The sequence below is a fragment of the Lampris incognitus genome, chromosome 11 (assembly GCF_029633865.1).
Source record: "Lampris incognitus isolate fLamInc1 chromosome 11, fLamInc1.hap2, whole genome shotgun sequence".
NCBI classification, from domain to species: Eukaryota; Metazoa; Chordata; class Actinopteri; order Lampriformes; family Lampridae; genus Lampris; species Lampris incognitus.
Genome location: NC_079221.1, coordinates 11053881 through 11077310, shown reverse-complemented (window position 1 = coordinate 11077310; position 23430 = coordinate 11053881). Strand labels below are relative to the sequence as shown.

Genomic DNA, 23430 nt, shown 5'->3' with positions numbered 1-23430 from the left:
AATCGAGGGTATCTATATGTACCGGTTTCTCACCTCGTTAAGGTAAAGCCCTTTGAGACTGCAACTGTGATTTAGGCCTTTACAGTTCAAATGAACTTGACTTAAATCCACCTCAGCCAGTACAGATGGTAGATAAGAAGACAAGCTGAAGAGGGACTTCTAAGACGACCGGGACATGGGTTGTGTACGTATAGGAGGCGGGGTGAGACAAAAGCCGAGTACCTTTGATTGCAGGTGTGTCAGTCCAACTGTGTCAAGAAATGCAACGGTACTGGGTCTCCCATGCTCCAACTCCCATGCTCGCTGTGTATCTGTAATGGTCCACCACCCAACGTGCCCACAGGTGAAATTGTCAGGGGGAGGCTGACGCGAACTGTAAAGAACATCTGTCCACAACTCTCCGACTGAGAGTCAAGTACAATGACCGGAAAACCCGAAAATCAATAAAAATAACTGAGAAATCATCACGCCTTGACGCAAAAGGGCCACAACAGAAAACGACCTTAAAGGGTTCCACGTCTTTCAGCAGAAAAAAAAAAAACGTTGGCTAAAATGGGGTAAGGAACAAAAACATTAAACACAGGAGGACTGGAAAAATGCTCTGCTGTGATGGATTCCAGTTCCTGCTGTCTCATGCTGATGGGAGGAGATGGATTAACTCCCGGTCCATGCGTCCACTGTGTTGTGTCAACACAGCAGCCTGGTGGGGGTACGCTGGTGTGTGTGTGTGTGTGTGTGTGTGTGTGTGTGTGTGTGTGTGTGGTGGGAGGTTCATGACACATATCGGAACCCTTGATAAATGTGGCGCGGCGGCAAATGCCATGGGATATTGGAGCAGTCACGTGCAAATGGATTTTCTTTTTTGGTGGGATAATTTCTCATGCCACAAGTCTGAGACTGTACGAGAACAGTTTCTGTAAACACGGTACTGAATTCAGCGGTGGGACTGTCCACCAGGGGTTTCACAGACCCCTGACAAACCATGAGTCAACACTGTGCATAGTTGTAGACTAATTGCTCATCTGTGGTTTTAACACTGGGCAGTAATAAAGCAGTGGCAATGCATCTACAGCAGCAGCTGGGGGCGCTGTGGGTAGTTGTTGTTTACAAGTCATGGTTGTCATGCGTGACTAACACTCTACAGTGTGGGGCGCTAAAGCAGGAGACATGCCGCCAAACATGGCTGTTGATCAACTACAATCAACGGTGTGGAAATACTTCACCAGAGCAGATAAAACCGTAAGCTGCGTACATAAGTACATAACTTAAATTGTGCTCGGCAAGACTCATTCACCTCCCGTAACATTTCTTATAATGTGGGAAACAAACCGCAGCTGTATTTTATACCGTTATCCTCAACTTGGGCGGCACCGTGGTGCAGTGGTTAGCGCTGTCGCCTCACAGCAAGAAGGTCCTGGGTTCGAACCCAGGGGTTGTCCAACCTTGGGGTCATCCCAGATCGTCCTCTGTGTGGAGCTCGCGTTGTTCTCCGTCTGCGGTGGGTTTTCTCCGGGTGCTCCGGTTTCCCCCACCATCAAAAAAGACATGCATGTTGGGGTTAATACTCCTGTCTGTGCCCCTGACTGAGGGCACAGACAGCACGTTATGTCAAACTCCTCATTAGCTGCTAGCTGCTCTGCTAATCTTTGTTTTTCCCCCCCACATTAAAATTAACTTCAAGAAAATTGAATGCTTCTTGATGGCGATACCGTTTAATTTACATAATGTAGGAAAAAAATATATGCCATTTCATCTCCCCCCAGTTTGGTCCCACCTACATAAGTTAACCCTTTGTGTGTTGTATTTGAGATCTTTTGATGGGAATTGATTGTTGTTATTGGGTGAAAAAAAGCGATATATCTCCCGCGATTAATCGACTACCTCTTGGGAGGAGCTGATGACTTATAAAATGCAGCAGTCGTGAATGCCCTACTGTCCACTCACCAGGTCTCCATCCAACTGAACATCTGTGGAACGAGATGGAACGAGCTTTTTTGGGTTCAGTTAAACCCCTAGTCAAATCAACACATCTGTGGGAAGCATGGGAGTCAGCAGGTCCCTGTATGACCCTTTTCGAAACGCGATCTCCACCATTATCTGCCGAACTGAGGCATTTCTGAGGGCAGGAGGACATACAACGCAGCGAGGAAGGCACGTATGCACACGTACACACATACACACACACAGACAGATTGGTGTGAGTAGGCTATCCCCCCACACTTCACTGGTTGCTCAATATCTTTGACTGGTCAAAAGTAAATACCCATTTTAAAGCAGCCCAGTCAGACATTAATTAATTGGCACACAAGGAAAGCAAGATGTAATGTGATGTAGCTGAACAATGTCTACAACAAAGACTCTATTACAAAAGATTAATAGCAGGAATAAAACCTCCTGCCCTGAGATGATGACTCTCTCTCTTTCTCCTCGTTCCCCACATCTTTTAAAATTGGCAGTTAAGTTGTCCCGAGGGATGGAGAGAGGAGGAAAATCAAATTACTCTGAATGAAGATGGCTGCAGAGGAGCCGCTGATCTGACCCATAATTCCTAGCGGGCTGCATGGACTACCGGAGGCTAATCTGGCATCAGAGGGCGCAGGGATTCCCACTGAGTCCTCTTTAAGCTTCTTACTCCTTCCGACCAGTCTCACAGGTCAGTGCTGTGGCCCAGAGGGTCCGGGTCGCCAGGATTCAGCTCTCAATATCAGATTTTCTACACCCTACTATGGGACAATTAGCTGGGCCTCTGCCTGATAACACAGTCACCAGACAGGAGCGTGCTGTAGGCTAGTCAGAGCCAATCCACTTCAACCCGTTACGTGCAAGCAGGCCAATTGCATGCACCCATTTACACCCATAAGGACTAGTTGAAAGTACTGACAAATCAGCATTTTTAAAAGGATACAGTATCACAGGGTGAAAATGAAAGAAGAATTAAGAAATGACCTGGAGATATAAGTGAAATAAAGCAGTTGGCCATTGTGGTGTGCGTGTCTATTCCACGGGTTGATTCTGCAAAAGTTGAAGTAGCAGGTACATCTGTGGACCTGTGCATAGCTAAAAGTTGATACAGAATATGCATATTTAAGAAAATAAATATTTGCATGCTTTATCTTTTCCCCGCTAACTAGATGGAGGTCAGGTCTGTCATTGAAATGCAGCGTATCAGTGTATGTGAGCCGGAAACACAAAAAGAACAGACGGTAACAGAGGCTTGATACAACCGAAAGGTTCTGGAGGGAACTGGTGCTTAATTTATAAATCGGGAGGTCGGGGAACACAGAGAGGGTGTTGCTCCGGTGGGTCAGGGGTAACCCATAGTGCCTGCAGCACATTGGACAACAAGCTATCTGTTTAAACTGAATAAAAGTGTCCTTACAAGCAAAACATGATCTATTTACATTAATCAGAGCACTCACAATAATCACTCAACAATTTGCGGGGGGGGGTAGCATGCGTAGAAACAACTGTTTACGGTTTGCAGCTCTCTCTCTCTCGTTGACTGCCCCTTCCCTTCCTGTCATTTCCTTTGTGTGTAGAAGATGGAATTAGGACCGAAAGTTGTATTTACAACCATTAAAAGCAAGCAGGCCAAGAAACCAAACTAAGTGACGTGTTCTGTCTGTCTGTCTGTCTGTCTGTCTGTCTGTCTGTCCATCGAGTTCCTCCACATTTATTGCCACCCTGTGGATCCGCCAAAACAACTTTGGCCTGCTTAGGGTCTGACTGACCTACTGGTTTGAAGAAATTCAACAAATTTGGTTGTCTTTTTGACATTTTACCAAGTTCCCTCCTTGTTGCTTAGAGTATCCTAATTCAAACTGCAGTAACATCAGCTCACGTGATGTGCACAAAACGTACATGCTTAAGGCATCACTGAGTGACCTGATGTCTCATTTTTGTTCTTTAAATCACATATGAAATGCATCCAAAATAGACAAACAAGCAATTTATGAGTAACTTCAATGGGAAATAAAAGAATGACAGAATAGATAACATTAAATATTACACAACAATTATTTTACAGATTTTGATAGTGACAAAAGAGGTGCCGGATCCAATCAAATAGGTGCTGGTCCCAATCTAGGAAGTCCTGGATCCTGTTCCGGCAGGATCCAGCACAAATTAAGCCCTGGAGGGAACGCAGTGGAAATAAGTGGTTTGTTTTCCTCAGATAAATCCATAGCCAATGCTCACTGCAAGACTTCTACCTTTGTCTGCTGTGTCTGTCAAAATACAACAAACCAGCGGATGGGGACGAACTGTGGAGATTTGGTGGTAATTATTTGGATGTCAAAAAGGCAATATCTGGCAGGATGGAGCCAGACTGGCTCATGATCCTGTTCAGCTGAGCCTCTGGTTCTCTGAAACACTTTCGCGCCTCTTCTTCTATTCATCTGTTAAGTTAAACTTTGTGTCTGCTGTCGGGCTGGATGGACTGTGTGGCAGCTGGCCTAAAGATGGATGCTAACAGCGTTGAGGGGGGATGTGGCGTGACTGGAGACAGGGGTAGACAATAATAACAACAATGGACTCAAACACTGCTGGCTTATTGGACTCAACAGGTCACTGCAAGAGTAGCATGCGATGACCTTTATCCTAATATAAAGCTCAATACCCTGACATCCTCAGTGGGACCTTTCAAAGTCAATTCATTCACACACCCAACTTCCCTCTCCTTCATCATCGAGAAAGAATGGTGGAAACCAAAAAGGTCAAAGAAAAACGAAGCAAGATTAATTAAAATCACTTCCTTGTGAAGGAAGTCAATTATGTCTTGATGCGTGCTCAATAATCCAGGTAAGAAAATCAAAGAAGGTTGAATCAGTTCATCTGGACACAACGTTTATTGGCAGATATGTTTCATCACTCAACTAAGTGACATCGTCAGTTCAAGAGGCTGGCCTAGCACAGGAGAGCTGACACGTCAGGCCAGGACTCCACCATCTACATCCATCTACAGGCCAGTGGCCACTCTTTCAGGGATGAGGGTGTGCACATCCTTGATAGGGAGGAACGCTGGCTTGAACGGGGAGTCACAGAGGCCGTCTATGTGAAGAGGGAACGACCATCCCTGAACCGGGGGGGGGGGGGGCTAAGAGTACATTTGTCACCATCTCACAATGCTGTGATTGCAACTATTCCCAAATCCTCTGTGAATAGTACACATGGCCATTGTAACTCACGGCAATTTGCATATGAAACTGGTCATTAGGCAACTGTATTGTTTATAAGGGTGGGGATACCTGCAGTCAGTTGAGACTGAAGATGTCACTTAGCTGAGTGATGAAATGTATCTGTCAGTAAACGTTGTATCCAGACGTATCCAGATGAACTGATTCAACCTTCTTTGAAGTCAATTAGGCTTATTTAAGCCGTCGCCTAATGGGGAAATCTACATAAATAAGTTCAAATAGCATTATAAATCATTTCAGTGTTTGGACTGATGTTTATCTCAGTCTATCATCTCCACACATATTGGTCTTGGGCTGTGTGCACACTGCCACGGGAGGTGGGGCGGAGTGATCAGAGATGCGTACGAGCGGCTTCATCTCAGGAACAATCGCGGTTTGATGTCCTCCATCTGTTAAAAAGAGGAGCTTTCCGCAGAAAAGGTAAATTAAAGCCTCATCATTCTTCTCTGTTCATTGGGACCCGTTTGAAGTAAAATGAGTGACCATGGAAGGTGTTTTACCATCAGTGGTAATGAAGTGCTTAACCTGAGCAATTTGCCACCAAATGAAACCAAGTTGTAAAAAAAAAGAAAGAAAAAAAACCCCGTCTATATGAAGCTTGTTTAGAACCTTGCTACAAGTCACTATTTTAAAACAAGCTTTTATGAATAATCTGCGAGTTGATCATCATTTGACCTGGAAGACTTATAGCCTAATTTATCCTCTCCCGTCAACTCCTCTCGAGTTTTTGATTTATTTCCCATTTTCCGTGATATTCTGAAGTGGTCTTTGTTGATGAAGCCAGAGGATGTAGCTCATCATAGCGTGTCTAGGTCCCTACTGTATCACTACTGTCAGGATGCTGTGTTTCTTATGGAGGCTACTCGAGAGGCAGGATAGACAGAATTAAGGAACGCAAACACTACAGAAATTTCCGCAGACATGCTGCAGGTAGGAAACACCTTGTGTAGAATGAGGAATAATATCCTAAAAACCATCTTTGTCCTCAGGTTTCAATGTGATCTACCGTCCAGTCATGAGAAACAAGGTGTTTTTGGTGCAGCAGTCTACTAGAAAGTCATCACACACAGGAAGATAAGCGGATTAAATGAAGTGTTGCATTCATCCACTTCAATCTCATTTCTTTCCCTCGTCAATACAAGTTAAAGCATAAAACATGTGCAGCAGTCTGGCCATGCAATGCTCCTAGGAGCCCCTCCTTCAAAGAAAATATGAGGTAAACAGCAATGTACATTCAACCTCACAAAAACACACACACACACACACACACACACACACACACACACACACACACACACACACACACACACACACACACACACACACACACACACACTTTGAATTATTTATTTATGTCCACATTTTATGTCCACATTACGAAAGGACAATTTTTCAGATGCATGATGTTAAGACTTGTCCTATCATGTGTTAGCTTAGCAGTAAAATTTGCATGTACAAAACTAAAACCTTCAGCTTCTACTCAAGGACAGAGAAAGAAAGCAGTGTCTTCTCCATATAGAACAGCTGCCAAAGCTGAGACCGAACAATACATCACTAGTTGCTTGGCCCTTGTCTTTGTCAATCCCACCATCCGTAAACCTCGAACCACAAGTTACCTGTTTGTAGTTATTCAACCAATCAGCAATGAATTATGTCAGATTTTGCACACCTTGCATAATTAAGTACTATGAGGTGATGAGCTAAGTAAGTACTAGCAGGGCTACCTATGCAGGGTTATAATGAAAATCTGCAGGATAGGGGTTCCTTGAGGACTGGGTTGGGAAACATTGGCCTAAGCATCCAAATATAAAAACTTGCAGCTGGGGCATCCGGGTGGTGTAGAGGTCTATTCCGTTGCCTACCAACATGGGGATCCAGGTTCGAATCCCCCATGTTGCCTCCGGCTTGGTCGGGTATCCCTTCAGTCACAACTGGCCGTGTCTGCGGGTGGGAAGCCAGATGTGGGTACGTGTCCTGGTCGCTGCACTAGTGCCTCCTCTGGTCGGTCGGGGCACCTGTTCGGGGGGGGGGGTGGTGTGATCCTCCCATGTGCTACGTCCCCCTGGCAAAACTTCTCACTGTCAGGTGAAATGCAGCAGCTAGCGACTCCACATGTATCGGAGGAGGCATGTGGTAGTCTGCAGCCCTCCCCGGATCGGCAGAGGGGGTGAAGCAGAGACCGGGATGGCTCGGAAGAGTGGGGTAATTGGGCAGATACAATTGGGGAGAAAAGGGGGGGGATCCAAAAAAACAAAACAAAACTTGCAGCTGGTACTTATAACACACACACACACACACACACACACACACACACACACACACACAGTGAGTCCTTTGCACTGATGTCTTTGTGAGTGCAATGCGGACAAATGGAAGTACACACGGAGAATTTAACATCTGTTAACTGCCCTTTTCTTGTTCCCTCAGAGCTCAACACACGTGGACTGAGGTAAACATGACCATCAGCTGTCGCCCTCAAATCCTGCCAAGTGTTATTAAGACGATAAACAAGCTCTGTGTGCAAACACTGCTGCCATTCCTAATCAACACAGCCAACTGCAGCCCGCCTTTGAAATACCTTGAAACCAATCAGCAGAAAGTGCTGCAAATCCCATCAAAACACCAGTGGAGGATTTCTCCAAACTTGAGCCCACACAAGCCGGCTCAGAAGGGGGCGGGGGGGGGGGATCCACTAAAGGTAAATGCTATGAGTTCAACATGCATGCCTGTTTTCAACAATCCCCTTGTACATTACTTAGTTAGGTATAGGTTTCATTTAGCTTAAGCAGCAGGAATTACTCAGTGAGACTGACAACATCCATCCATTATCCAAGCCGCTTATCCCAATTGGGGTCGCGGGGATGCTGGAGCCTATCCCAGCAGTCATTGGGCGGCAGGCGGGGAGACACCCTGAACAGGCTGCCAGGCCATCACAGGGGACACACACACACACACACACACACACACACACACACACACACACACACACACACACACACACACACACACACACACACACACACACACACACACACACACACACACACACACACACACCTAGGGGACAATTTAGTATGGCTGATTCACTGGACCTACATGTCTTTGGACCATGGGAGGAAACCGGAGCCCCCGCAGGACACCCACACAGACACGAGGAAACGTGCAAATGCCACACAGAGGACGACCTGAGACAACCCCCAAAGTTGGACAACCCCGAGGCTCGAACCCAGGATCTTCTTGCTGTGAGGCAACCGCGCTAACCACTGCACCACCGTGCTGCCCAAGATTGACAAAATCAAATATCAAAATATTTGTGACTGATGATGACTTTTGGTGCTGTGGGGATGACTATTGGTGCTTTCATCAGGTTTTACACACAACAGAATGTAGATAAACGATCATCAGTAATGTGGCTATAATCGCCAAGCTGGTAGAGGCAATCAGCATTCATTTCACTCAGCTGAAACAGTCAAATAAGTTCAGAAATGTTTCTCATTTTGCTGTAACGCAACATTCAAGACCATGGAAAGACAACATTAAAGTTGCATCACCATATTACCAGAACCACAATCCCACAACACATCTAGTCTCAGATCACATATGGTTTTTGTATCGATGTTGTGGCTAGCTCCAAGACTTACCTCACATACTGAAAGGCTCTTGTCTGTGATCCTGTACCATACACCTACAAGAAGAAGAAGAAGAAGAAGTAGATCACCAATCTCTGCATTGTCATTCACTGTTAGCACAAAGGGACAACATTGACAAAAAGCCGGTCTATCTCTTAATACATTAATCTAAAGGCCAGCTATTCAGCTTACGTGTGTGTAGCTTTTCATTGCTGTCAAAATACCACACCAGCTGAAGTGACCTTTAATCAAAATGGTAGAATTCCTTTGTGGGATCAGTTGGTCCAAAACTTGGTTGTTATGGAATACCTCCATCTATATCCTTGGTCCTCAACGGCAATGTGTTTACCCATGTGGTGGCGCACATCAAACCCCCAGCACATGCTTAAAGCAAGCAAACCATCTTTAAAGGTTTAAATGCTAAGCATCCTGAGGCTTTGTGATGCCATGAGGAGCAGGTTCAGGTCTTTTCAGAGGGATTCTGCTAATTCGAAAGTCATCTGTTAAAGGCTCGCTAGCATGACTCAATGATAAACAGACGATCTTCAGAAGAGAAACTGGTTTGATTTTTGAGTGCCCATACAAATGCGACAAAGCTATCTGAAATTTTTTTTTTCTTCTCCGTTTTCCTCCCCAATTGTATCCGGCCAATTACCCCACTCTTCTGAGTCGTCCCTGTCGCTGCTCCACCCCCTCTGCCGATCCGGGGAGGGCTGCAGACTACCACATGCCTCCTCCCATACATGTGGAGTCGCCAGCCGCTTCTTTTCACCTGACAGGGAGGAATTTCACCAGGGGGACGTAGTGCGTGGGAGGATCACGCTATTAGCCCCAGTGCCCCCCCCCCCAAGCAGGCACCCCGACCGACCAGAGGAGGCGCTAGTGCAGCGACTAGGTTACATGTCCACATCCAGCTTCCCACCTGCAGACACGCCCAATTGTGTCTGTAAGGACGCCCGACCAAGCCGGAGGTAACACGGGGATTTGATCCGGCGATCCCCGTGTTGGTAAGCAACGGAATAGACCGCCCCTCTATCTGAAATTCTAACCTAGTGACATCCTGATCGCTATCGTGCACCCCTAAAAGTACATGACTTTGAAGGCCGTGGGTACAAAATGAGAACAGGGGCAGCAGCCTACTAACACACAAAACAAGACCATCGGAGCCTGCACAGCAGCAGAGACGCATGACGTATGTACACATGAACAGGACCTACACCTTCATCTACATCACTCTAGACCAGATATCATCACAATGAATGCTCAGTTAAGTTAAATAAATTGAAATACCTAACTGGATAAAACATGAATGCTCCAAAAAAAACCACAAAGAGTTGCGAATAAAAATCTTCTTCATTAATGTAATAACCAAGTAAAAAGCAAACTATCAATGGAAGATATATATATATATATATCAGTAGATGTATTAGTACAGTGAGGGGTTCTCCCTGTAGAGCCTGCAGGATGAAGTTGCTGACCACACGCCCATCGTTCATGTGCATTCGAGAGCCAAATGTGTTGAAGATTCGTGCCACCCTCACCTCGACGCCTTCCTGTGGGCAAACACAACAGGAAATTCAGAATACCTGGATTGAAATAATAATCAAAGGTAACACAATAACTAAAAAACAAAATACCCTTTACCCTTAGTTTACCATGAAAAAGAGGACTAATCTCACAGGAAGAATCAGTTGCAGTAATGCCAAATTTAACAGCTTTGACGAGGAGGGCCGTATGTATTGAAACGTCAGCGCTGATAAGAGAATGCCCTTTAAGAAGTCTTTTTTGGCATTCTTTGAACTGAAACTGAAACTTTATTTTACACAAATATGAAAAAATACAATTTATACATATATAATACACAAAATGGTGTGAAAAGGGACACCTCAAGAAGGGGCCCCCTAGTGGAAGGGGGCCCATACTAAGCAAAGCAAAGTATGGGCCCCATCCATAAACATAAACATGATCTTTATCACAAAATCTGTCAAGACAGTACAAGTGTTTAGCAGCACAGTGAAAGACTGAACTTTCTTTTAACCATACATGATTTGGATCCTGCTCAAAGCCCTCACATCATATTTCATTAGATGATGGCTCATAACAATGTGTTACTGAGAAAGAAAATACTTTTTATAAACAGCAAAAACAATAATCCGCTCATTGTTGTGCCATCTGGTATTGTTTTGACAGGCAGCACAAAGCAAATCTCTAACAGGCTCTACAAAAATATCAGTTTTTCCCTTGACGATGCAAATATTTTTACTATTCACTATTTTTGTCTTCAGGCAAAACACAGGGTGACAAAAGACCATATATGTGATTAAGTCCACTTTAAAACTTTACTACATTAGCAAATATTCACTGTACTAGCTGAACAATTATTTGACATACAAGCAGATGACCAGTCCAAGTTTCCATAGAACATTTAGCAAAGTTGCAAGAGATTAATCAGTGTTTGATCCAAGAACAATCAGATTGTGAAGCCCAGCAGCCATCAAGACCTAAGAGAGCTAAACCAAAGTTGCATAAACTATCCTAAATTTAAATATTTAAATTATTCTGTCAATATTCCATCATATTCCATCTTCACTAACCTAAAACCAGCCCATAGGAATGTCACTAAATATTTCATAGCTGAATTAATAGTAGAAGTGCCAGTCGATTTGGATCTATTGGCTCAAACAAGCAAATAAAGACTGAATAATTGGGATTGCTACAGACAATAATTCAATGCCATTTATAAATTTGAATAACCTACATATTCCCACCATTAAATAAAAATCCTCTGACTCATTCATTTTAGAAACAGAAGAAAAAAATGAATTAATTTATCTTGTAAGCTAACACCTGTTGCTTGATGTACCAGAAACAGCCAACATACAGCCTGGTTAAAGCCTATAATAAAGCACGTGACAGGGATCAACGAAAAAGAAATCAGTTGCATGTCAGCAGCTCATCAAAAAGCACTGATCAAAATAATCTCTTCTAGAATTTACAAGACCTGACAGGCCATTCATCGGTAAAGGGACAACAATAGAGCTAGTCACTCGAAACAAATTGTGGGAATCCCTGTTCCCCACATCAATACTGACCCCTGACTATACAAGCATTACTCAGAATGATGGAGCCATTCTCCATTCTGAGCTAAACCTGGGCTAGAATAACCATGGGGAGTCTATTTTAGCAATAAACAAATCCATTAGGTCAGGGAGTCATTTGCAAAGGTGCAATACTCTTCGTGAAAACTACTTCACTGTGTAAATACAGATGAGTCAAACCATTATGACGACTCACAGGTGAACGGATAATGTTGATCATCTCCAGGCAAGGGCACATGTCAAGGTTTGGGTAGATCAGATGGTAAGCGAACAATCAAGTCTTGTAGTCAATGGGTTACCATGTTACAATTTAATTTAGCAGACGCTTTTATCCAAAGAGACATTCATCTGAGAGTTAAAACAAAACAAGCAAGGATCTAGTCAGGAGACAACAATGCAAGTAAGTGCCAAAAAACTAGGTTCAAGTCCGATAGGACATAAGGTGTGAACAAGCAGTGCATAAAGGCAATGCATAGATAGGGTGCATAAAAGCATTTTGCTTTTTTTTGTTTTTTTTTGTTTTTGTATTTTTATTAATACCATCGGGTGTGGAGGTGTTGGAGAAGAGCTGGGTCTTTAGCTTCTTCTTAGAGATGGAGAGGGACTCAGCGGATGGAATGGAGTTTGGTAACTCATTCCACCACTGGGGAACTACAGAAGAGAAGAGTCTGGCTATTGACTTAGGGCCCCATTGTGGCGGAAGTGCCATGCGCTTTTCATTGGCAGAGCATAGTGAGCGAGACTGAGTGTAGACCTGAATGAGGGAGTTAAGGTAGGTGGGAGCCATTTTAGTTGCTGTTTTGTAAACAAGCATCAAGGCTTTGAATTTGATGTGGGCAACAACTGGAAACCAGTGGAGGGATATGAACAGCAGAGTGACATGTGCTGTTTTCAGTTGGTTGAAGACCAGACACGCCGTGGCATTCTGGATCATTTGCAGAGGTTTGAAAGTGCATGCAGGCAGACCTGCCAGTAAGGAGTTGCAGTAGTCAATTCCTGTTAAATTACAACAGCCTGTACCAGGAGTTCTGCTGCATGCTCAGACAGGTAGAGTCTAATTTTCCTGACGTTATACAGGGTAAATTAGCATGACCGAGCAATCAAGGCCATGTGAAACTTAAAGGTTAGTTGGTCATCAATCATGACACCCAGGTTTCGAGCAGACTTTGTGGGCATGAGTTGGGTTGATCGGAGCTGGATATTGATCTGTTGATGTATGGATGGACTGGCTGGGATGACAAGGAGCTCAGTCCTAAATAGGTTAAGCCGAAGGTGGCATTCTTTCATCCATGCATAGATATTAGCAAGGCATGACGATATCCGTGCCAGGACTGTGAGGTCATCTGGTGGAATGATAGGAAGAGCTAGGTATCATCAGCAAATTGCGCAGTTGGACATCGTAGCACAGGAGAGCCACGCATATCAATAGCTCCGATAACGACGGGCGCAGCCAAACATCGGTACACAAAAGAGCCACTCATATCTATGGCTCTGTTAGCGACGGGAGTTGGTAAACATCGGCACACAAAGCACCATGGACATCTATAGCTCTGACAATGACTCCAAAGAGGATAAATTCTGAGTCTCATCACCAGCCAGTCAGACTAGCTTGGTCTAGTCAGAAAGGCACGAACTGAGGAAGCCTCTTGGATGAGAGGCGAAACGTCTTCACGGATATATACCAAGTCCAGTCGCACTTGATTCCACTTCTTTGGACATGCAACCATTGCTACACCATGACGAACTGCAAGATGTAAACCAAGCGAGTTAGAGGTGAGATATCAAGTGCAGGGGATCAGTTTACACACTGAAGTGTATCTACACTCTTTGAATACCGGTAATCATATTCCAAACTGATGGCTTATAACATGCAACAATAAACTGACTGTGGTTTATTTCACACTCAAACAGGTCAAAAATGCAAATGTAAGCATTTCCTGTACTGAAAACTACTTTTTTAAAATAATGTCCCTTCAATGAGACCTCTGATCCTCACATTTTTTGACAGTGTGCTGGTTTTACTCTGCATACTTAGATTGATAACAATAATACCATATTCCCTCTGGGCTATCCTAGTGGCTCTGAGTTAGTGAACAAAACCAGATACAAATCACTTCCATTACCCCATTTTACTCCTTTAACACCACTAATCAAAAATAACCAAATACCCAAGGAGGCCAGAGCAAAGCTGTTGGCTAAAAAATACCCAAATACTTTTTCTTTTTTGGATTTTCCCCCTGTTTTTTGCCCCAATTGTACCCAGCCAATTACCCCACTCTTCTGAGCCGCCCCGGTCACTGCTCCACCCCCTCTGCCGATACGGGGAGGGCTGCAGACTACCACGTGCCTCCTCCGACACATGTGCCAGGACACATACCCACATCCGGCTTCCCACTCGCAGACACGGCCAATTGTGTCTGTAGGGATGCCTGACCAAGCCAGAGGTAACACGGGGATTTGAACCAGTGATCCCCATCTTGGTAGGCAATGGAATAGACTGCTATGCTACCCAGAAGCCCTCATACCCAAATACTTTTAATTTGAGCAATTAGCAGTTTGCTAAAGATGTCAGATTACAGTTCACACACAAACACAGCAGTAAAGTAGAATAAACAACTGCACCTCATGTATCACACTGTAGCATCACACGACTAATGTTCCCAGGTGCTTCTCTTCTGCATATAAATATGAAAATTAAGGCTATAAAAATGATCTTCTTGTAATCATGCAACCTGCTACAACGGGCGCAACCAGACAATGCTCTCTACGGTAATCAACAAAGACACAATGGGGGCAACATGATGAAGTGGTGTGTGTGTGAAAGAGGCAACCTGTACATGTGTTCGGGCTCTTGGAATGACCCCTCCCCTTCCTATCTGCAAGCCGAACATATTCTAAAGATAACATTCTGCGTACTTCTCATCAGTGTGGGGTTACTGTTTTTTAAAATCCTCATCTTGAATATCATTACTCTTTTATGAGATGCGGGAGCACAGCAGCCTCGTCATCTTACAGGAGACAGACACCACAACCTGCAGGTTAAACAACCACCACACTGTAGTGCATGGATGTGCATGCATGCATACAAAAGATACCGAGGTAATAACCAATGGGGGGGATATGACGGAGAGACCCAAGATACCGTCAGGGACATTCTGGGCTCTCAGCTAAAACGGGATTTAAGCTCTGTGTACTATGACCCAGCCAAAAGAAGAAGAAGAATTAATCGACATAAAGCCAAATGTGGAGTAGGAAGGCAGGTAGTTTTGAGTTTGAAGAAGAAGTGAAGTTGTTGTGTCTAACAAGCAGATATGACAGAACAAGCTGGAAGGGGACCTTTACTAACAGATAGTACCACATCAATAAGTAAAACTCAGGTTCAACCGGGTTTTTTTGTTTGGCGGTGGAGAACTTGCTGACAACAGCACCACTGATTCATTTCTTTTCAGTGGACTTTCTGGGCAGGCAGCGGTCAAACACCAACGCAGTTATCAGTTATCACCATGGGTGTCAATAACTAAAAAAATGGAATGGAGCTTTGATATGAATACATGACAAACGAGCAATCCATATAATCACTGTACACTTCCATACCCTAAAAGGTAATTAGATTCAGAAAAGAACATAGTAAAGTAAATTATTAATTAATTAATGAAGTTTCCTTTATTAATCCCCTTGGGGAAATTCAGTTACTGCAAATTAACCCATCCCAGCTGTGATATGTGTAGCCAGGAGCAGTGGGCTGGTGTCTTCACGCCGCGCCCGAGGACCAGCTCCGGTTCTTGTCCCATGCCTTGCTCAGGGGCACAGACAGGAGTATAAACCCTAACATGCCTGTTTCTTTTAATGGTGGGGGAAACTGGAGCACCCGGAGAAAACCCACCGCAGACATGGGGAGAACATGCAAACTCCACACAGAGGACAACCTGGGATGACCCCCCCCCCCCAAGGATGGACTACCCCGAGGTTTGAACCAAGGACCTTCTTGCTGTGAGGCGACAGCACTAACCACTGGGCCGTCGTGCCACCCAGTGCATTATGCAAATTATGCATTCAGCATAACAATCTAACAGCTATGTAAAACACTATTTTGTGCAGTGTACATTATATCCAAAGAAAGATAATGTGTTGTAAACAAAAACAAAGCAAAACATGATTGAGACAAGCCAAACAGAGATAGGAATTACATTTACATAACGCCTTTTATCCATATAAACAAATCTATATGCAATTTAGGACCGTATGAGTCCTCACCATTTTAGATCCATTTGAATAAAGAAAAAGATGTTTCTTTATGTTTTGTTTTTCCTTTTTGGTGTGAGAGGCAATCTGAGAACACACACACACACACACACACACACACACACACACACACACACACACACACACACACACACACACACACACACACACACACACACACACACAAACACACAAACACACAGATAAACCAGCCTCAAAGGCTTTTTGAGATTTTTTTTTAGGGATGCTTTAAAGGAGCTTGGGGTCTTGGCACATCTCAGGTCAGCTGGAAGGCTTTTTTTCAACAAGCAGCAGCAACATAGCTACAAGGGGATTTGTCATCTTTAGATGGAGTCCTTAAAAAATGCATACCTGACCACAGGGGTCATTAAAGTTTCATCCAATCTAATTTAACCAATCTCTGATTGCGTCTAATCTCGTCTAATCTAATCCGATCTAATCTCAGATGACCTGACTTGATCTAACAGGCCAGTGCATAAACACCTGAGGCCTAGCCGGCTCAAATCTTTTAAGAACGTCAGAGCTGCATTGTAGTTCAACACGCTGCAGCAAGACCACTTAGAAAATCCACTAGAAGACTCCACATAACACCTATTTTAGTGTTCCTTCATTGGTTCCCTGTGTGTTTTAGAATTGATTTAAAAATTTTAATGATGAACTTTTAAAGCACGTTTGGGGTTGGCCCCTAATTATATCACTAGCCCCTTCTGAGCCTGAATGTAGCCTGAGATCCTCCGGCGGAGGTCAGTTAGTAATTCCCAGGTCAAGGCTACAAACCAGAGGAGACCGAGCCTTTGCAGTCCGGGCCCCACGACTCTGGAATGACCTGCTGGCGGAGATCAGGCACGTTAGCCCTGTTTCTTCTTTTCAGAGTTGCTTTCTCTTGAATCTGCTCTTCTTCCATTTTTACTTTACTTTACTGTGTTGGCAACCCATACCTTGTCGCTTGTCACCATTACTGTTTCAATTCTACTTTTATTTATTACTGGTAAATTCTCGTTTTTATGTCTTTTGTGAACCACTTTGTAACTTGTTTTTGAAAAGTGCTATATAAATAAAATTATTATTATTATTGTTGGGCCTGACCATTTAAAGATTTATAGACACACGTAGAATCTTAAAGTGGTCCTTTATGGAAGCCGAAGCAGCAGTGAAATAACGGGAGTAATGTACTCCTGCTGCACTGTCCTAAGATGCATCTGCTCCACACTTTATTTTATTTTCTGAAGTCACCTTAAGCACAACCCAAACATTCAGACGACCACAGTGATAAAGATTTTGTGTTGTCGTGTGGAGTGCGGGGAGGTGTGTCGAAGGTGTCTGGCTGGGAGAGCTGGCGTTGGCTCGGTTGGGAGAGCCTGGTCTGTTGTGTCTGGTGGGCCCAGGGACCAAGGCCCTGCCCGGAGCTGTGCCCGAAGAGGAAACACTGAGGGTGGGCTGACAGGACGCGGAAGCAAGGCAGGCTAAGCTAACTGCTAGCCCATGCAGACTGGCAGTTCCGACAGTCATCCTGGCTGGCATTAGTTCTTCTGGACAGTGAAATTTTTTTCTTTTTTTTTATATGTTGGATATATGTGTTTTTGTAGTTTTTTTGTAGTTTGATATATGTGTTCTTGTAGGTTTTAGATATGTGTTTTTGTTTTTGTGTTGCACTGCTGTGGGCTGAAGGAAACGATTCCACGGGAGTGTTTGATAGGATTTTGCACAGACGGGGCTATGGTGGGATGGCGAGCAGCCCTACAGACGTTAACCGTGGAATTGGCCCCCTCTGTAGTATGGACTCATTGCATGATTCATCATGAGCAACTGGCATCTAAGGAACTGAGTGTGCCCATCATGGATGTATTGCAGCAGTTCTTAACCATAGTCAACTACATCAGGCCACATCCACGGCGTGCATGTGTATTTGCAAAACTATGCGGGGATATGGACTCTGAACACGACAATTTGCACGTTCACACAGCAGCCCAGTGGTTGTGGAGAGGTAGGGTGCTGGAGTGATTTTTCAAGCTGAGAAATTAATTGTTGACATTTTCCATGGTGTGAAAAAGACTGTTGACTTTTCTGTGTGACCAGCAAAAAAATTTGCCTCTTTGCATATGTAACGGACATCTTTGGGAAACTTAATGAACTTAACATGAGCACGCAAGGGAAAAACAAGAATATGATGCAGATGAGTGACCGGATTGGTGGATTCAGAGGGAAACTCGCATTCTGGAGAAAAAGCCTTTCAAAGGCAAACTTCACCCCTTTCCCCCTGCTGAGCAAGTTTCTAACAGACAACAGCATCGATGGCCAGTGCTCCACAAAGATGATGTGCGACCGCCTGAAATGCCTAGAAGAGCACTTTTCCACTTACTTTCCAGACTTGGATAGGTCAGTGTTTGACTGGGTGAGGGACCTATTCCGCTGTGATGCACGCTCGGTGGACCTGCCTGCCACCGCCGCTGAACAGCTGACTGAACTATCATGTGATAGAACGCAGCAGGGACAGCATTCGCGAGTAGTGGTGGAGGAATTCTGGTTTGGAGCAGGAGTGCCCAGAGATCTCACAGTGTGCTTTAAAACTGTTGGTTCCTTTGGAAGTACATATTTGTGTGAAGCCGGAATTAGTGCTCTTGTGTGCATGAAGTCGAAGTACCGTTCACAACTGGATGTAATGGCAGAGATGAGATGTGCTCCGTCTACTACACCACCCAACTCTGAAGTGCTGCAGTGAGATGTGCAAGCTCAACCATCCCATTAAATATTGTGAGTTAAGAGACATCATAATACATAAAATACATAACACATATGGATAGAGCCATAATGTGTGACCCCCCCCCCCCTATTAATACAAAAGTCTGTCTTCACTAGTGAGGTGGGGCCTGCTTAGTGACATGCTTCAAGAACTGAGCTGTAGGTCTATTAGTGGAGTCGGTGTTAACCAGATTAACCCATATTCGTTTTTTTTATTTTTTTATTTCTCCTCTTTTTCTCCCGAATTGCATCCGGCTAATTACCCCACTCTTCCGAGCCAGCCCAGCCGCTGCTCCAGCGCCTCTGCCGATCCGGAGAGGGCTGCAGACTACCACATGCCTCCTCCGATACATGTGGAGTCGCCAGCCACTTCTTTTCCCCTGACAGTGAGGAGTTTCGGCAGGGGGACGTAGTGCGTGGGAGGATCACGCTATTCCCTCCAGTTCCCCTCCAGTCCCCCCCCCCCCCAGAAGGGGCCCCGACCAACCTGAGGAGATGCTAGTTCAGCGACCAGAACGCATACCCACATCCGGCTTCCCATCCGCAGACAAGGCTAATTGTGTCTGTAGGGACGCCCGACCAAGCCAGAGGCAACACGGGGATTCGAACCAGGATCCCCGTGTTGGTAGGCAACGAAACAGATCGCTACACTACCCAGACACCCCAATTAACCCATATTGTAGCCTATCTAACTCGTTTTTTCACTTCCATTATTCATTGTTAAATATGAGTCATTGTTTGATCATCATGAATTTGCAGCCTTGTAAACACAAGCGCACCCGTACATACTGTATCCTGCACTGGGGAAATAAATCTTTACTGTGCACTAATCTGGGACTCATCCTGGCTAATCTGCCTCCAGCTGGCTATTCTGCCTCCGGCTGCTGTCCACAATAATATACATGAAGTAGCCTACATTTCGTCAAAAATGTATGCTTACTTGCAACATAGTATTACAAAACTGTTACAAGATAGAAAACAAATCAATTTTAGAACCAAATTGTCTGTTTTGACTGTCTGGGGTCACTAAAGTGTTGTGGCGTCAAAGTGGCATCACGAGCCAAAAAAGGCTGGGAACCACTGCATTAGCACTTAAGCTATTCCCCTCTGCAACAACGTGGAACTAAATAGAGAGGAAATGACATGAGGAGAGGGCTGAGTAGCACGCATCTATTATAACAATAGGAAGAACAACAACAACCAATATGCAGAAGACATTGGAGGAAGGGTCTGGGGAAGAAAGGATTCAGGGCAAAAGAGAAACCCCACAGGGAAGATGGCCACCCCAGTTTGGTGGGATGTGACACTTAGATGGCTTGACAGAGCAGAGGGGGGTCTTTGCTGGCTTGGGTCTGACATCCAGTGATTTGATTCAGCTAATTTGAGGCTGAGGTCCAGGGGTGGATGTGTGTGTGTGTGTGTGTGTGTGTGTGTGTGTGTGTGTGTGTGTGTGTGTGTGTATGTTTAAGAGACAGATAATAGCAGGGACAAAGGGGGTTCTGATCCACCCATAGCGTTGGAAAAGTGACAGCGCAGCATTACGGGGAAGAGACAGGAAGCTTCAGCAGAGAACAAATTGGGTGGAGAAGAAGTGAGAGGCTTGGTATCTTAAGAATCAACATGAATATTTACACACACACACGATTCTTGACTGAAAGGGAGAGACAACTACGCATTCATTTCAGCACTGGACTCAAGTATCATGTTGAATAAGTAAACCCCTGTGCCCGAGCAAATCAAGGGAAACCGAGGGGGAGCTTGTCTCGAAACGATTGATTCGATTAGATACTCAAAATATGGGCATGCCTGCATATGAGGGGTGTCCGAGAGAGAGAGTGAGACAGACAGAGACAGACAGAGAGAGAGACAGAGAGAGAGACAAAGGCAGAGAGAGACAGACAGAGAGAGAGACAGAGGCAGAGAGAGACAGAGAGACAGACAGAGACAGAGAGACAAAGGCAGAGAGAGAGAGACAGAGAGAGACAGAGGCAGAGAGAGACAGAGAGACAGACAGAGACAGAGAAACAAACAGAGAGAGAGAGACAGAGAGAGGCAGAGAAAGAGACAAAGAGAGAGACAGAGGCAGAGAGAGAGAGACAGACAGACAGAGAGGATGAAAGGATGACAAATGGGGAGGACATAGATATCTTATTTTTTCGTTTGCTCTGGACTCTCTGTAGCTCAGAATGAAGAAGTGATTCATGAAGCGTCCTGCCATTCGGTCTTGTGAGATTAACGTTCATACGAAGCACACATCAAACCTCAGAGGTGGGAGGGCAAAGCCAGTGTGGAGAGCATAGACTAGGACTTGTCCCATGACCTGGACTCTTTCTGGACTGGGTCAAATCGAGCCTCCAGACTGCAAAAATAAAGTCCGCTTATGGACAAAAGTCTGCTATTCATTGTTTCCGGTGACTTACATCTTTCCGAGGAGAAAGTAAGACATGCTTCTTTCATAAGACTGCGTAACCTACACTCATCACTTTTCAAATGTCACTGAATTGCAATTTAAGGACCGGGCGATAGATGTCATTTGTGATATCCCAGTCATCCTGTCTGGAATGAATGACATCTGCATATGGACAGCGGGCCCTTTCCCAGAATCCTTCTGGTCAAGGCCGGAAAAAAAGCGACTGGCAAAAAGGGGAGAGAGGGAAGAGGCAAGATAAAGAAATATCACCTGTCAAAAGAAGAAGGGAAGATGAGACAATCACAACCGATCATCAAAGGCTGGCGTCAGTCACAGGGACAGACAGACAGAGAAGAAGAGTCACACACGCCTGACGGAAGGTGTGCAACCAGCGGAGCGGGGGGATAGAACGTTTGACTCAGGCTTTCTGTCCATCAGCCCGGCTGATGTGCATACACGGTCTGCATGTACATGCATTAGTACTGGAAAGGATATGTGCTATTGCTCAATTTCTACCCTGCTGGGAAATTATGCAAACTTTGGCTTGTGGAGGTTTAATGTAGACCTCTAAAATGCAAAGAAGCATTGATGGATGGAGGGCTGTGCCTCGGCATCAATACAGAGACTGGTGTGCAAGTGTTCATGCGAGGAAAGTCATTAAAATCAACCTCTCACTTAAACTTTAGAAAGAAGGAAAACTAGGATGCCGAGATACAAAAAAATGGGAATGTGTTCCATGTCACAATAAAAGACAAGGACAGGGCGTCCGGGTACCGTGGCAGTCTATTCCGTTGCCTACCAACATGGGGATCGCCAGTTCGAATCCCCGTGTTACCTCCAGCTTGGTCGGGCATCCCTACAGAAACAATTGGCCGTGTCTGTGGGTGGGAAGCCGGATGTGGGTATGTGTCCTGGTCGCTGCACTAGCGCCTCCTCTAGTCAGTTGGGGTGCCTGTTCGGGGGGAATAGCGTGATCCTCCCACGCGCTACGTCACCCCTGGTGAAACTCCTCACTGTCAGGTGAAAAGAAGCGGCTGGCGACTCCACATGTATGGGAGGAGGCATGTGGTAGTCTGCAGCCCTCCCCGGATCGGCAGAGGGGGTGGAGCCAATTGGGGAGAAAAAGGGGGGGGGGGAGAAAATCCAAAAAAAGACAAGGACAAAGCGAAAGATGTCTCACAAAACAGAAAATCAAAGCACAGTAGAGGTTTTGCCTTCATCAGTGCTCAGAAGAAGAAAAGGAAGAAGAAAAATAGAGGAAAAGAAATAAGCAGAAAAAGAAGCACAAGGACAAGGAGGAGGAGGAGGAGAAGGTTCAGTGGGAGTTTGGTTACAGATGAGATATAGGCAGCAATAGATGTGCTAAGGGAGAAAGAAGATTCAGGAGAAAAACTGATTTCCAAAACAGGGACCAGCACACTGACGGCAAAATGAGCAAGTATCATCCCATGTTGTTTCCTCTTGTGATAAATATCAAAAGATCCTACGTGACACATGTGATCACTGTGATCAGCATGAAGGACACAAAGTACAGAAAAATACCAGCAAAGAGTCCGGCTTCTCAAACCAACATCAGAACAACTTTATCTGGTCAGGGGTCATAACCTGTTCTCCGTCTGACATGGACGTGTCCACTATGAATCTGACCCACCAATACACAAACGTTTCTCTGACACGTTCTCAACACGCAAACGTCGACCTGAAGATGTAAGACTAACGACGGCAACGCCCCTACAGGCGCCGTAACAGCTGCACTTAAGAGACCTTTCCCAACAAAATATCAGTTTGATGCAAAATCAACAGAGAAAGGGGGAAGAGAAGAAGAAAATAAAAAGGTTTAAAGTTCTAGAGAGTAATCAACAGCTAGTGTACAACCTCACTATAAGAAAAAAACCTACTCGTTATCAGGGGTGAGCTGTAGGTGGTGATACCTGCTTCATGTAGGCGTAACACATGGTCTCTGCGACACGTTTGCCCTCGTCATAGCAGGCTCGAGGACCGATGGGGTTCACATGCCCCCAGTACTCCTCGTTCTGAGGGTGCACCTCCGGGTCTGAAACACAAACACACACACATTTATGGAGCATTTGTGTTAA

The 23430-nt window shown here is 44.9% G+C and overlaps 1 protein-coding gene across 2 annotated transcripts in view; it reads right to left on the bottom strand.

Annotated features, from left to right (window-relative positions):
* uxs1 (UDP-glucuronate decarboxylase 1) overlaps positions 1 to 23430 on the bottom strand; it is a 109130-nt gene that overhangs the window by 21657 nt on the left and 64043 nt on the right. For both annotated transcript variants that reach the window (XM_056289404.1, XM_056289405.1), the window contains 3 exons: positions 23266 to 23387; positions 10258 to 10377; positions 8837 to 8880 (listed from right to left, as the gene is read on the bottom strand). In XM_056289404.1, the coding sequence (XP_056145379.1) occupies positions 8837 to 8880; positions 10258 to 10377; positions 23266 to 23387 (286 nt within the window). The remainder of the gene's footprint in view (positions 1 to 8836; positions 8881 to 10257; positions 10378 to 23265; positions 23388 to 23430) is intronic.